Raw genomic sequence first — 15,055 nt, 5'->3', positions numbered from 1 at the left:
CATATGGCAGTTATTTGCAAAAAGTCATTCAGTTGTCTCTTGGCTTGAGAAAATGGTTTTCCAGATTTCAGTGTAAACTATCAGCGACTTCAACTCCTTTGAGTGGCAGGTGTCTTGCTTTCCCCTTCCAGTTCTTCCACCCCAGCCTGCACCATGAAGTGATGCTTTTCCCCAGATCATCACTGTGACTATACACATATCATCAGTTCTTCCAGAGATCTGGTCGGGTAAGGTGTGGAAGTTATCTTGCATATGCTGTAGGAACCTCTGTATCACTGAGGTGAGAATCAGTGTATAGTTTGGGGGTCACTTAGGCCATCTCCATGGTTCCTAGCTTGCCAGTGACACCTCAGACCATCACCTGCACATCTACTTGGCCAAGCAGATGCCCCCCAGCTGTCACTCTGCATAATGAGACACCCAGAACATCTAAATTAAAAGTTCCCATTTTCAAAAGAAAAAAATGTTCCCATTTTCATTTATTCCTGCCTCTAATATTTTTGAATGACCATTAAAATATAAACTCTCCAAAACAAAGTAAGAACTGCAACATGTCAAGAACAGTCACGTTACAGACAATAATCGAATAATCTAAGCACAAGGTCCAGAGTTCGATTCCCGGTACCAAAAAAAAAAAATCTGGCTTGTTTCAAAGAATGATTGGTAAAAAGCCCATATACTAGCCCAAGTATATTAACATGAACATTACAACTTGTTAATCACTACAGAAAGGGCCAGGGATTTATCTCAGTGGTTCTGCCACCTGCCTTGCAAGCACAAGGTCCTGAGTTTGATTCCCGGTATCAAAAAAAAAAAAAAATTACAGAAAATAGTTTCATTAACTCATTTTACCTTTAATAATTTCTGCATCAACAAGGTTCTTAACTGTCATTTCTTTTTTGGAAGAGTCTGGTTTCCATTTTGAGAATACACAATTACCAACTCCCTAAAAAGCAAAAATAGTACAACAGTCGTAAATTTGGTTCTAAGATCTGAATACTTCTCAAAGTAGGTGCATGAAAACTGTGTATATTACTCTTTTTTTATTTTTTGTGTTACCAGGGATCGAACTCAGGACCTTGCACTTGCAACACAGGTGCAGTGCCACTGAGCTAAATCCCTGGCCCTGTAAATACATTTTTAAATGAGTAATATGGGCCGGGTGGGCCAGGAATTTAGCTCAGTGCTTCCGCTGCCCACCTCACAAGCACAAGGACCCGAGTTCGATCCCTGGTACTCCCCCCAAAATTGACATATTCAAGTCCAATTAGCTTTTATCTCCCAGTTCCTCTTAGTTTCAGGAGAGAATGAGAAGAACTGAATGTTGATATTCATTGTTATTACATGAATAACATTTAATAAGGAGTAGGCATATTCAGGGATCTTGCCCTAAAAAGACATAGTATGAACTTTAAGACCTCTTCCAGTATTTTGCCCATTTTCTCATTTGGATAGTAACAAGTACTTGCAAGTTGGTTGGCCAACCAAGATTGAGAACAAAGTAGGACCGCTTACAAGATAGGGTTTTAAAAAAAAAAAAGACAGGGTTTTTTATTCTCTAGGACCATTTCTAAAATAGATTTTTAAAATTTTTTTGGTACCGGGGATTGAACTTGGGTCCCTGGGCTTGCAAGGCAGGTGGCGGAACCACTGAGCTAAATCCCTGGGCCTAAAATAGAGATTTTTAACTTGGCTTATTTCAAGATTACAAGGATCTGTAAACCTGGATAGGAAAAAAAATTTACATATTTGCAGAAATCACCTGAAGTTTAGGATTTCTTTTACTTTCAAACATAAGCAGGGCTGGGGATTTAGCTCAGTGGCACCCCGCCTGCCTTGCAAACACAAGGTGTGGAGCTCAATCCCTGGTATCCCCCACTAAAAAAAAAAAAGCAAAATCCAAAATAAAACAGTAGGCTCCTGAGAACTTCTGAGTTTGTCACCAAAAGTAAATGTACTTTCTGATAGACACTGAATAGCCATGATGATTTTTTTTTCTTTTTTTGTTTTTTTTGAGACAGGGTCTTAATACATAGTTCAGGCTGGTTTTGAACTCATTATGTACCCCAAGCTGGCCTCAAACTCAGACAATCCTCCTGCCTCAGTCTCCCAAGTGCTGGAATTACAGGCATGCGCCACCACATCCAGCATCCACTATGATTTTAAAGTAGTGATGTATAAAAAATATTTTAAGATAGCTGCAATAATGTAATCTTTTTTAAAATAATGTGATTTTTTTTTAAAAAATGGGCTGGGGATTTAGCTCAGTGGTGCCAGTGCCTGCCTCACAAGTACAAGGTCCTGAGTTTGATCCCCAGTACCAAAAAAATACAACAACCTGTGATTTCAGGCTGGGAGATTAGCTTAGTGGAAGAGCACTTGCCTAGCATGTCCAAGGCCCTGGGTTCAATTCCCAGCACTGTAAAAAAATCAAACAAATAAATCTGATTTCTACTTAGTGACAAAGTCACAAGCATTACTATAACTGTGGAACATTCTGGTTTTGTTTTTGTTGTATCTGTCTAATCAGACTTGAAAGAAATGCTAAATTTTCAGGGCAAGGCTATTGAAAATAAAGATGCAATATTTTTCCAAGATAGAAACTTTGGGTTTTTAAAAATTAATTTTTATTAACCTAATTTTATTTTTATTAAACTAATTTTTATAATTTCCTTTTTCTTACATGTTACAAATTACTTTGAAATTTAACTAAAAAGATAACACGCTGTCAAAGAAACACTTCAGGCAACAAACAAAAATTTTATAGAAAGAATTACCCCAATTATCACAGGAGCTTCACTTGCTAAATCTCCGGCTACAAGACTGAGACAAGCAATAGTATGGTAATTTTCAGTAGAAATAAAACTGGATCTGATCTGTCCCTGTAACTGCAAAATTTTAAAAATTAGATTATATACATTTTTATGCCCCACAAAAAAGCACAAGAATCAGCTTAAATCAATCAGCTATAAATATACTTTCAAATAAGTTATTAAAATGTTATAGTAATTCCTAAAATATTAACCAGTAGGTCAATTACATATAGAAACATTTTACATTTATACTAAATTTAAGTTGAAAGACAATAGCATAGTTTTGCTTTCTTACTTTTTTGGCTGTATCCCAATCTACATTCTCAATCGCTGCATTAAAAAAGAAAGCAGGTTAAACTTACAGTATCAATCTAAAAAATAATTCAACTCATTCTTTTTGTTTCAAAGTGAAATTACTGCATTTTAGCTCAAAGAACACAGGACAGAAGAAATACGTTACTGCTGACTTTTCAGTTTCAGCACTGACTAATGCTATAAACTCTGAGGACACGTTCTATTTGGGGAACCAGCCAAGCTGACTTAGTCCCTCGGTGTACCTCCCCAGCCATGTTTCTTCCTACCAAGGGGGTCTTCTTGCCCCACTTCTGCTACTCTTATTCAAGCTCTCAAGTCCCACCTGTAAAGTTTCATCAATTCTCACTGTTTTGGAATAGCTCCTTTATTACTCATCTAGCTTCTTCATAAAACTACAAAGAACTATGGAACTCAAATCTCTTCACATAATCAGAACCTAGCTCAGACCTAGCATAGATGTTTTAAAACATTTGTTGTGCAGGGCATGTTGGAGCACACCTATAATATCAGCACTTGGGAGGCTGAGGCAGGAGGATCACCCTAAGTTTGAGGACAGCCTGGGCTACATGGTGATTCAAGACCAGCCTGAACTACATAGCTAGACAGTGTCTCAAAAGTCCAAAAATCTGCCAGGTGTGATGGCTCACGCCTATAATCCCAGCACTTGGAAGGCTGAGGCAGGAGGATCGTGATGAGTTTGAGGCCACCCTGGGTTACACAGTGAGTTCAGGGCCAACCACAAGGCAAGACTCTGTCTTAAAAAACAAACAAACAAAAACAAAAAAACAAAAATCAAAAAAACTAAAATAAAATGAAACATTTGTTAAATACTTGTTCTGATTCAATTTTTCAATCTCATAGGCTGAAATGAATTATGGCTCTGCACTATCAACACCTATATGGTCATTTCCATTTCCAGGTTCATTCACTCCACCAAAAAGCATTTATTATTGTGCTAGCCTATGTCTTCTCACCCCAACTAAGCTCCAAACTCCTTGAAGCTGTAACCAAATTACATTTCTTGAGATTCTATTGCAGCCATCAGAAGAAGTAAGTATACTCGGAATACTTGAATATATACCCAGTACCATAGTACACAATTAAACTAAAATATTCTTAAGGAGAATATTTGAAAATTTAACTGAAAAACTAATAAATATTGCTGCAAATCAATAAGAAAATAATGTTACTTACCTTGCTGAATTTTTACAAGCTGAAGATTTGTAATATAAAAAAATCCATTGTTTGTAAGAAGCAACATATAATAGGTACCTATTAAAATAATAATATTAAAATGAGAGTCTCTAAAAGGCACATGGACACAAAATTTAAACCAGTATCTTGAACTAGCTTAAAAATGTCAATTTGGGGCCAGGGATTAGCTCAGTGGTTTTGCCGCCTGATGTGCAAGCACAAGGACTGAAGTTCAATCCCCGGTACCCAAAAAAAAAAAAAAAAAGGTCAATTTCCTCATTTAAATTCTAATCAAATAATATTGTAATGATATCGTTAAAGCTTATTTACAAAAATTTGTTGGTTATTTTAATAAAAACAATGGTAAAGTCTTTGAAACTTTTATTTGAAAACCAAACTTGCCTTATCAGAAAAAAATTCAGATATATAATTGTCCAGGTAACATTTATTGAAATCGAAATATGACAAGTATGCTAAAACCCACAAAAACTTTCTTTTTTGTAAAATGAACTCTTGATGAAACCTAAGTTTTAGCATTTGAAGGCCTGGTTCTAAGTTTTATTTTTTAAAATTAATTTAATTAATTTTTGAGGTACTGGAGATTGAATCCTGGGCCTTGCACACACTAGGTAAGTACTGAGCTACATCCCCAGCCAGAAAAACATTTTAAAAGAATATGTTTCCTTAGCTGGGTATGGGGGCACACACCTATATTCCCAGCACTCTAGGAAGCTGAGGCAGGAAGATTTCAAGTTCAAACCCAGCCTACGTTATTTAGTCATTTAGTGAGAGCCTGTTTAAAAATATAGCTCAGTGGGGGCCGGGGATTTAGCTCAGTGGTTCTTCCACTTGCCTTGCAAGCACAAGGACCAGGAGTTCGATCCCCAGTACCAAAAAAAAAAAAATATATATATATATATATATATATATATAGCTTAGTGGGAGTCTCTTGGTTCCTCAGTACCATCAAGAATAAATAAATAAATAAAAACACAAACACAAAAACAAAGTTACACTATAAAAATAAATTTAGAATATTATAACTGGGGATTTAGCTTAGTGGTGCTGACATCTGCCTCACAAGCAACAAGGTGCTGAGTTCGATCCCTGGTACAAAATAAATAAATAAATACATACATATAAAAAAGAAAACTAGGGTTAAATATTAAAAAAAAAAAATTTAGAATATTATATTTAGAAAAATTGCTGGGAGTGGTGGCACATGCCTGTAATCCTAGCACTCAGCAGGCTGAGGCAGAAGGATCCCCAGGAGTTTGAGACCAGACTGGGCTACATAGTGAGTTCAAGTCCAGCCTGAACTACATAGCAAGACTCTGCCTCAAAAAAGGAAAAAGGAAAAGAACCTATTCAGGGGGCCAGGGATTTAGCTCAGTAGTTCTAGCGCCTGCCTTGCAAGCACAAGGTCCCAAGTTCAATCCCCGGTACCAAAAAAAAAAAAAGAACCAATCTTCTGGAAATATCTAAAACTTAAAAAACTTTCTAGGGCCGGGGATTTAGCTCAGTGGTGCTGGCACCTGCCTCACAAGTGCAAGGTCCCGAGTTCGATCCTTGGTACCAAAAAAACCCCTGTTTTTATAATAATATTTGCATCAGTGGAAAATTTAACACTGTATAGTTTAACAAGAAATTTATACCATTGATTACACATAAATGTGGGGGTTTTGGTATGAGAAGACATGCCAAAAAAAAAAAAATTCAAGAATATTTACCTTCCTTTGAACCATCTTTTTCAATAATAAGATTCCGGTAAGTAGGTTGATTTTCATTATTAGTTTTCTCAATAAAAGCCTAATTAGAAATTAATTTCAAATGATAAAGTTAGAAAAATATTGTATACCAAAAAAATTAATTTTTTAAAAAGTTACAAAGGGCTGGGGATGTAGTTCAGTGGTGCAGCGCCTGCCTGGAAAGCGTGAGGCCCTGAGTTCGATTCCCCATACAAAAAAAAAAAAAAAAAGAAAAAGGTTAGAAAAATACAATGAGTGATTATATTCTTTAAACCACAGGGTTATTATTTACCATTAGCAATAACTCTGCCTATATTCCAAACACTTTAGTTTTAAAATGGAGAATTACTTTTGGACAAGCATACTAAATATCTTTAGAGCTTAATTTTTTAATTTTGCATTTACTTCATATATTTCTGAGGTTGATTCTTAAATTAAATACAAAAAAAATTATTCTTTCATTTACAACCCAAGGTAAATAGTTTGTAAGAGCTCCAGTTATCCAAAAGATTGTTTAGATTTTACATAAAAGTGAAAACATAACAAGATCTTACATTAGTGAGTAAGGTCTGCTTTGACATCACATGAATGAGGTGCAAGTTGCCGTTTCTCTCCCCGACCAAAAGAAACTTCCCTTCTTGACACAGGCTAACTACATCCACTTCAGTATCTGAAAATTTGAAATCAAGATTACAAGCTTCCTTTGAAAGGATTATTTTTGATACAAAAAAATGCAAAGTGTCACTAAACAATCTATCATTTAAGCTACTTGTAAATATTGTGAAAATATTGAAAAGTATAAAAGAATACTGCTAACTTTGGTTTTGGCACCAGGGATCAAACTCAGGACCTTGTGCTTGTGAGGCAGGCAGTAGCACCACTGAGCTAAATCCCCAGCCCACTGCTAACTTTGATTAGGTCAACAAATGTTTACCAAACACTTGTTACATGCTCAGCATTGTTCTGGGACCTTTTCACATGGGTGAAAATAACAAAAGATTCCCACCATCATTGACCTTGAATTGTTTTTGGGTTTTTTGGTTTTTTTTGAGACAAGGTCTAACTATGCAGTTCAGGCTGGCCTTGAGCTCCCAAGGATCCTCCAGCCTGGGCCTCCCAAGTGCTGGGATTACAATCCACAGGCCTGTACCACCATGCCAGGTTTAGTGACCTATTTTTTTTTTTTTTTGGTACCGGGGATCGAACTCGGGATCTTGTGCTTGCGAGGCAGGCGGCGGAACCACTGAGCTAAATCCCCAGCTCATGACCTCCTATTTTAAGCCAGAAATAGATGATAAAATGGTTCACATAATAAATAGTGAGATGTGTGAAAAGGTGGTGAGTATTCTGGAAAAAAACAAAAGGGAGAGGAGGGTACAAAGAGACCCTGAAGAACCATGCATTTTACAGTATTAATCAGAGCACTGGGAAGACTTAAAGGAGATCAGGAAGTAGCTGAAGTGATAAAGAGAAGAGTAGTTCCAGATAGTGGACAGTTTGGGCAAGGGTCACCAGGTGGGGACTAGCCTGTGTGTTTGCACAGCAGCAAGAAGACCAAGGCAACTGGTGTGGAAACTGAGGGAAAGAATAAGAGATAAGAGCAATAACCTGGGCATGGTGGCACATGCCTGTGATCCCAGCACTTGAGAGGCTAAGGCAGGAGGACTGCTACAAGTTCAAGGCCAGGCTGAGCTACATAGTGAGTTCAGGGCCAGCCTGAACTACAAAGGGAGACCCTGACTCAAAACAACCAAAAAAAAGAGCAATAATATGTAGCTGATATATGAACTACAATTGTTTAGCAGCAATTATCTTTACATAAATGAATTACAGGATACCACAGCCCACTACATCATTGAGGAAATTGTGAATCTTGGTCACTGATCAGGGTAGGGACATTAATACTGTATTTCACAGACATGGGTTTCTTGCCTCCACACTGTAATCAAGATTATGTTCTCAAACGCATGCTTTCTCACTCCTTTTTGGCTAAGCTCTTATACAAATACTCCAACACTTATCTTTTCCACAAAATTTCTACTCAAGAAACAAACGAAAAAAGGTACATAATATTTTCACCTAACTTCAGTGCAATCACTGATGTGTTCCTTAAATCACTTGCAAGTTCATGTTTGCACACAATTAAAGTCCTTTCACTTGAAGAATTCATAAATAATGCATAAGATTTTTACAGCACTACATATTCTAAAAGTATTCATATACCTATTGATATTGAAACTACAAGATTTGGAAACTTAAAAAAAAATAATAACAATAAAAGACTCAGGAACCTGAACACAAACAGGCTCAAATATTCAGTATTATAATAAAAACCAGGCAAGTAAACTAAATTACTGCTTCACAGATATGTTTCGCCTTAGATATGAGAGAATAGATTACCGCAGTATCCTTTGAGTCTTAGCACTCCCCCACACCCCCAAAACACACACATGAAACAAGCATGGTAGCACTTGCCTGTAATCCCAGCACTCTGGGAGGTTGAGGCAGGAAGATCAAAAGTTCAAGCCCAGGGCCGGGGATTTAGCTCAGTGGTTCCACTGCCTGCCTCACAAGCACAAGGTCCCGAGTTCGATCCCCAGTACTCAAAAAAAAAAGATCCTGCCTCAAAATTTTAAAGACACATTATCTTGAGCTTTGTCTACTCTTATTAGAAATAACGGAGTAAAGAAACAGTAGTCTATTACCAATTAATAGCAAGATATACTTCTGATGTATTTCATTACATTAGCCTTACCGAATATAAGATGCAGTTGAAGAGATTTACAAATACTGTCAAGCAGTATCACTGATTGGTCTGCTACAATTATAAACCCATCACTCAAGCTGCATGCTTGAATCTTTGGATTTAATGAGGCCTGTGGGAGAGAAATCAAGATCAGTATTTAGATCCCCGGTACCACAAAACAAAAACAAAAAACAGAAAGGCATTTTTTCCTCAGTCCATCTATCTAACTAGTCATCAAGTTTTCCTTTGTATGGTTTATCTTAGACCTATCCGGGGTTCTGAGCAGGGAAACAGTCCAGGATGGATAGGGAAATGCAAGGGATTCCCTTGTTTTCCTAAAGAGTTGATCTCACATTGTAGGAGCTAGGCATTAACACAAATGAATGAACTGGCTCGAGGTCTCAGTGCCACAGCTATGCTACAGAGCAGGGTAGTGGTGAACTGTGAGCTGAAGGGCACATGCCCTCACAGAAAAGAACCTGCATAAAGCAGCATGCTTAGCACCAGCCATGGAAAGCCCTGGGGAAATGCAACTGGCTTGGCCACACTTCCCAACTTATCCAGGGCCAGCTTTACCGTCCAGAGAGCTCAAAGGCTTACTTGCTGAGTGATTTTGGACAAATGCCTCAGCAGCATTCCTGTAAAGCAGGAGTGATAATAACAGTAATATCGACAATGCTTGTTTGTATGGAAATCAAATGAATGCACATAATGCACAGAAAGGGTCTGGAAGAGAACCTTCACACATGGCATATACCTAGCAAATGTTAACTGCTCTTATTCTTCCCTGGCAAAATAAGCCAATCATTTCAATTTATGCCTTTTTCAAGGGTTACCTTCTTGATGTACAATTCTTCAAAGTCCCACCACATCTGGACCTCTCTTCTACTCTTTCTACTGCTTCTTTGACTAGTGGAAAGTTACACCACTGCCAATAGGAACTGTGCTATCTAGGGATCTGCCAATGCTGTTCTCACTGCCTGAACTGCTCTACTCCCTTTTTTCTCTTTTTTTGCAGTACCAGGGATTGATCTCAGGAGCTCAAACTGAGCTACATCCCCCAAGTTCTAGCTTTTATTTTTAAATCAGGGTCTAGCTTAGTTGCCCCACTAAACTCAAATTTTCGATCATCCAGCCCAGCCTCCTGAGTTGTAGCTGGAATTACAGGTGTGCACAACCACGCCCAGCTCTTCCCCTTCTTCTCAAGGCCCAAGTCCAGTACAGCTGCATTAGGAAGAGCTCCTTAAACTGCCAGAGCAACATGAGCTCTCTATCCTTTGAGTTCCTGTATTTACTGTCTGTACCATTCACGTGGCATTCAGCATATGCTGACTCACACAGCTAAATATCTCCTGTTGTTTATGTTGTGTCTGCCTAACTTTAAGGTAAATTCCTAAAAGGAAGGGATAATATGCCATCTTATGTCCAAGTACCTAGCACAGGGCTCTGGACACAATTGATGTTCAAAATACGATGAGTAAACCAGGTGTGGTGGTTCATACCTGAGATCCCAGCACTCTGGAAGGTGGAGGCAGGAGGATAGCAAGTTCTAGTGAAGCCTGGATAACTTAGTGATTAAATAAGGGCCGGAGATTTAGCTCAGTGGTTTCGCTGCCTGCTGCGCAAGCACAAGGACCTGAGTTCGATCCCCGGTATCAAACAAACAAAAAAAGTGATTAAATAAGACCTCGACACACACCCCCCAAAATTTTTTCTTTTTGTAAGATCCTATCAGATTCTTTGAATACATATAGAACTTCATTTTTGGGGCGGGGGGGGGGGGTACCGGGGATCAAACTTGGGACCTTGTGCTTGTGAAGCAGGTGGCAGCACCACTGAACTAAATCCCCAGCCCCAGAACTTCATTTTTAAAAAGTCAAACCAGTCATGGGGGTGCATGCCTGTAATTCCTGCAAGTATAATATTGGAGGATAATACTATAACAAATGATCACCCGTATTTTCTCTACAAGAAATCTCAGTTCACCAACATTATCAATATTTTATCAGAAGCAAAGAACTTAAAAAAAAAAAAAAAGTAACAGTGATACTTTCTATCAAAAGCAAAAGATAAGTTTTAAACCTTGAGGTGAGAAGAGTGGAATTACTAAAAGGAAGAATTTTAGAGCCAGGGATTTAGCTCAGTGGTGCCACCGCCTGCCTTGCAAGCGTAAGGTCCCAAGTTCAATCCCTGGTACCAAAAGAAAGAAAGAAGTTTAAATGTAAAAGAAATGCATGGAAAGTGTAAACCTCAAACTTCTACATAACTCAGGGGTAGAGATGATCAGAGAGCCTCAGCCTTCAACTCCACTGGTAGTGTAGATATTCTTTTTTTTGGTACCGGGGATCAACTCGGGACCTTGCGCTTGCCAGGGAGGCGGAACCACTGAGCTAAATCCCTGTCCCAGCATTACCTATTTTTTTGAGAGGAGGTTTGAACCCACAGCCCTCACACATGCTAGGCAAACTCTCTACCACTGAGCTACATCCTAAGCACCAAAATCATTACCTTTTCTGAGGAGATCTTCACAAGCAAATCTACTTGATACAAAGCAGCTCCATTTTCTTTTCTTGAACCAACACTTAAGTAACCACTTCCGGTATCATCACTTGTTAGCAGCTCAATATCATTCCACATGTTTCAGATATCCTCTTTCTGAGTCAGGAGTCTTTCCTGGGACAAAAAGTAAAATTACAGACTAAATTGTCTTGTTGCTTTGAAATCAATTCCTTGGTAAATAAAAAACCTTACTTAAAAAAAAGCCAAAAAACTAATATCAACACATAAAAACTTCTTTGTATTCATGTTATTTCTGTGGTCACCAGATAGTCAAAAAAATGGAAATGATTATTATCAGAGAACATCATGTTGATTTACACACAACCAACACACAAATCAACAATTCCAATATCACCAGTGTATCCTAGAGCTTCTAGTACTTTGTGTGCTCAATAGCTTGAAATTATACTCAAGTTTTCATCTGAAACAAACCTTTAATCAGTATAGCAATAGAGAGCACAGGCTCTGAAATGAGACTGTCTGGGATATCTCAAGATTCCAGATAAACTTTTTTTTGAAAGTCCATTCATGTTTTCACAGTATTGTTATACAATTGTTTTAAAGGCAAAGAGAAGAGAAAAAAACAACTCTACTAGATTTCTAAATGGACTGAAGAGTACATTTAAAACCTGAGGGGAGTCATGCAACCATCTCATTAGCAAAGATTTACATAATTTATATTATCTGTGGTCTAAATAAGTACTAAGATAAAAGACTGGTAGAGAGTGCTAAACACTTAATTAGAAATTTTTCTGGTAAATGATATCAGAAGCATGTTTTGGCTGGAGATGTAGTTCAGTGGCACCCTGCCTGCCTGGCAAATGCAAGGTCCTGAGTTTGATTCTCAGCAACAGGTGTGGTTGCCCTCCCCTATAATCCCAGCACTTGGGAGCCTGAGGCAGGAGAATCACTGCTGAGTTCAAGGCCAGCCTGAAATACACAGTGAGATCCTGTCTCAAAAATCAAAGAAGAAAAAGAAGGATGTTTTAAAATCTTATGGGAAGGGCAGAGAATGTAGCTCAGTGATAGAGTTTAAATAAAATCCATAGCACAAGGACAATTTTTATTTTTTAATTAATTATTGTTAGAAACAATTTTTAACTCCACGCTCTTTCACAATGACTAGTGAGCTGTCCTTGGACAAATAATCTTTGTTTTCCTTAATTCTCTAATTTATAAAATAGAAATAGTTGGACTGACCTGAAAGGGTTGTTTTGAAGGTTCTCAGAACAATGGTTGGTTTGTGGTGCTCAGTTGCGTTTACTTGTGGAAGCAGGTAACATTTGGGCTGGGAATCTAAGGTCTCTAGAGTTCTGTCAGGGGTTTTTTTTGGTACCAGGGATCCAACTCAGGTCCTTGCACTTGCAGGGCAGGCGGTGGCACCACTGAGCTAAATCCCTGGCCCCTTTCCTTATACTCTTAGTAAAAACTCTTTCCTCTTGGCTGGGGATTTAGTTCAGTGGTGCCGCCACCTGCCTGGCAAGCACAAGGTCCTGAGTTCGATTCCCTTACCTCCCCCTAAAAAAGAATATAAGGGGAAAAAAAGCCAGGTGTGGTGCTGCAACGCCTGTAATCCCAGCACTGGGGAACTGGGGAAGCTGAGGCAGGACTCTACCTAAAAAAAAAAAAAAAAAAAAAAATATATATATATATATATATATATATATACACACACACGAATATAAGAACGTTGGGAGACAAGAATAGTTACGGCTGATGTTTGGATGGGAATTGGGAAGAGATTAGAGATTAGGAGGAATACATTGGGGTCAACAGTTTTGTGGGGGTTTTTTGCTGTACTGGGAATTGAACCCAGAGCCTCACGCCAAGGGACAGCCCCAGCCCTTTCTATGTTTTTTTTAGCCTATTATATTCCAGGCGCTGTTCCAGGAGATGTGAATACAGGTTTGAATGAGATCTAATGTCTTTGCCATTAATACGTTTATTTATTTATCTATTTATTTATATTTTTGGTACCAGGGATCAAACTTGGGACCTTGCACTTGAGAGGCAGGAGGCAGAGCTGCTGAGCTAAATCTCTGGCCAATTAAGTTTACAATCTTGCGAGAAGAATGAGAAAAAATAGTTAACACGTATTGACCGTTCTTGTGTGCCCAGCAATTCTGAATGCTTTATTCATTTAATGCAAACAACTTATTTTTTATTTTGTAAAAAAGTGTTGAACCCAACCTTTTTAAACTGGCTCTCAATAAAAAATAAGTAAATGCATAAATTATAAACAGAGCTCAGTGTTCTGAAAAAAAACGTTTGGATAAATGATGGAAAGGTGGCTTCAGGACCTCTTTGGGAAGGGAAAGAGGTGTTATTTGATCTGATATCTAAATAGCAGAAAACAATGATCCCAAGCTCAGGCAGAACAACTATGGAGGCAAAGAGAACAAGAATACAAAGGCTGAAAGGATGCAGAGAATTAAGGCAGCTGTTGGGCCACACCGAGAGAGGAATATGGTGTGGAAAAAGTAGGACGAGCGAAACAAAACCTCAACTACAAGGGATTTTGCCAGGTGCAGTGGCGCCTGGCTGTTATCCCAGGTATTCGGAAGGCTGAGGAAAGATGATAGAAAATTGGAGGCCAAGCGGGGCGAAGTGGCGCACGCCTGTGATCCCAGCACTCGGGAGGCTGAGAAGCCTGAGGATGGCCACGAGTCCAAGGCCAGCCTGGGCTACATATAGTCCCCGTCTCAAAAAAGAGGAAAAGAAAAGAAAGTTGGAGGCCAGCCTGGACATCTTTGCAAAAAATAAGTATTTTTTAAATAAAATTTTTTTTAGGAATGTTATAGCAAAACATTTATTGGTACACTTTAGGTAAAAAATTTTTTTTCAGGGGCCGGGGATTTAGCTCAGTGGTTCCGCCGCCTGCCTTGCAAGCGGGAGGATCCGAGTTCGATCCCCAGTACCAAAAAAAAAAAAATTTTTTTTCAGTCTCCTTGTGTAGCTCAGGCTGGCCTCCCGCGGCCATCCTCCCGCCTCAGCCTCCCGAGTGCTAGGAGTACAAGCATACCTTTGTACATTTTTATGTCAAAATAAAACAAGGGGCTGTGAGTGTAGTTCAGTGGTAGAGCACTTCTCTGGCATGCTCGAGGCCCTGGGTTCGACCCCCAGTACCAGGAAGGAAAAAAAAAATTTTGACCTCAATTCAGGATGGGGCGGTACTAAGCAGACGAAGGATAGGTTGACTGACGTTTTGAGAACACCCAGCGGGATGGAGAAGAGATTAGTTTATACAGGACAAACGAGATAAAACATTGTTAATCAGGCTTCCACACAAAAAGGCTCTGACACGGACACGGCTGCCAGCAGGAACCGACGCCAACCTCTCCCACCAGCGTCTACAAGGGAAGGCACCCCCAAATAGGCTGAAGTCACTGCTACCCCACTCCCAGCTCCCTAAAGAAGCGTAACTGCCCCTCCTCACCTGCAACTGAAGAAACTAAAAGGGAACACACAAGTATTTCGTCCCCACCAACCTCTTACGGTTCCTTCCCTGGGGTTTGAATTGGCGGGAGAATATCACGTCCAGTCCCTTCTACGGGGGCCGGAGAAGGCCAAGATTGCTTTAAAATCGAACAGGAAGTCGCCCCACCCTAAACTGTTTTCCTTCCCATCTAGCAACTGTATTCTAGGCTGTATTTTAGGCCCTGCCCTTTTCTCTGGCTCTA

General features: G+C 39.1%; 1 protein-coding gene across 14 annotated transcripts in view; it reads right to left on the bottom strand.

The window, feature by feature from the left end:
* The window catches only part of Kntc1 (kinetochore associated 1), an 86,736-nt gene extending 71,722 nt beyond the window's left edge, over nucleotides 1-15,014 (bottom strand). For 5 of the 14 annotated variants that reach the window (XM_087198068.1, XM_087198072.1, XM_087198077.1 and 2 more), the window contains exons 1-9: nucleotides 14,812-14,999; nucleotides 11,325-11,489; nucleotides 8,826-8,946; nucleotides 6,625-6,740; nucleotides 6,053-6,131; nucleotides 4,323-4,400; nucleotides 3,109-3,143; nucleotides 2,778-2,888; nucleotides 853-946 (exon numbers count right to left, since the gene is read on the bottom strand). In XM_087198068.1, the coding sequence (XP_087054194.1) occupies nucleotides 853-946; nucleotides 2,778-2,888; nucleotides 3,109-3,143; nucleotides 4,323-4,400; nucleotides 6,053-6,131; nucleotides 6,625-6,740; nucleotides 8,826-8,946; nucleotides 11,325-11,453 (763 nt within the window). In that variant the 5' untranslated portion in view covers nucleotides 11,454-11,489; nucleotides 14,812-14,999. Of the gene's footprint in view, nucleotides 1-852; nucleotides 947-2,777; nucleotides 2,889-3,108; nucleotides 3,144-4,322; nucleotides 4,401-6,052; nucleotides 6,132-6,624; nucleotides 6,741-8,825; nucleotides 8,947-11,324; nucleotides 11,490-12,575; nucleotides 12,991-14,811 lie in introns of those variants that run through there. The other 9 variants (XR_015446189.1, XR_015446190.1, XM_087198073.1 and 6 more) reach the window with 7 other exon arrangements.
* Between the last annotated feature and the right edge of the window lie 41 nt (nucleotides 15,015-15,055).

This window comes from Heterocephalus glaber, unplaced genomic scaffold, assembly GCF_053883595.1.
Source record: "Heterocephalus glaber isolate CG9 unplaced genomic scaffold, H.glaber_assembly_v1.0 deba00001687, whole genome shotgun sequence".
In the NCBI taxonomy this organism is placed as follows: Eukaryota; Metazoa; Chordata; class Mammalia; order Rodentia; family Bathyergidae; genus Heterocephalus; species Heterocephalus glaber.
Note: the sequence above shows the minus strand (reverse complement) of the source record. Positions and strands in the feature narration are given on the sequence as shown.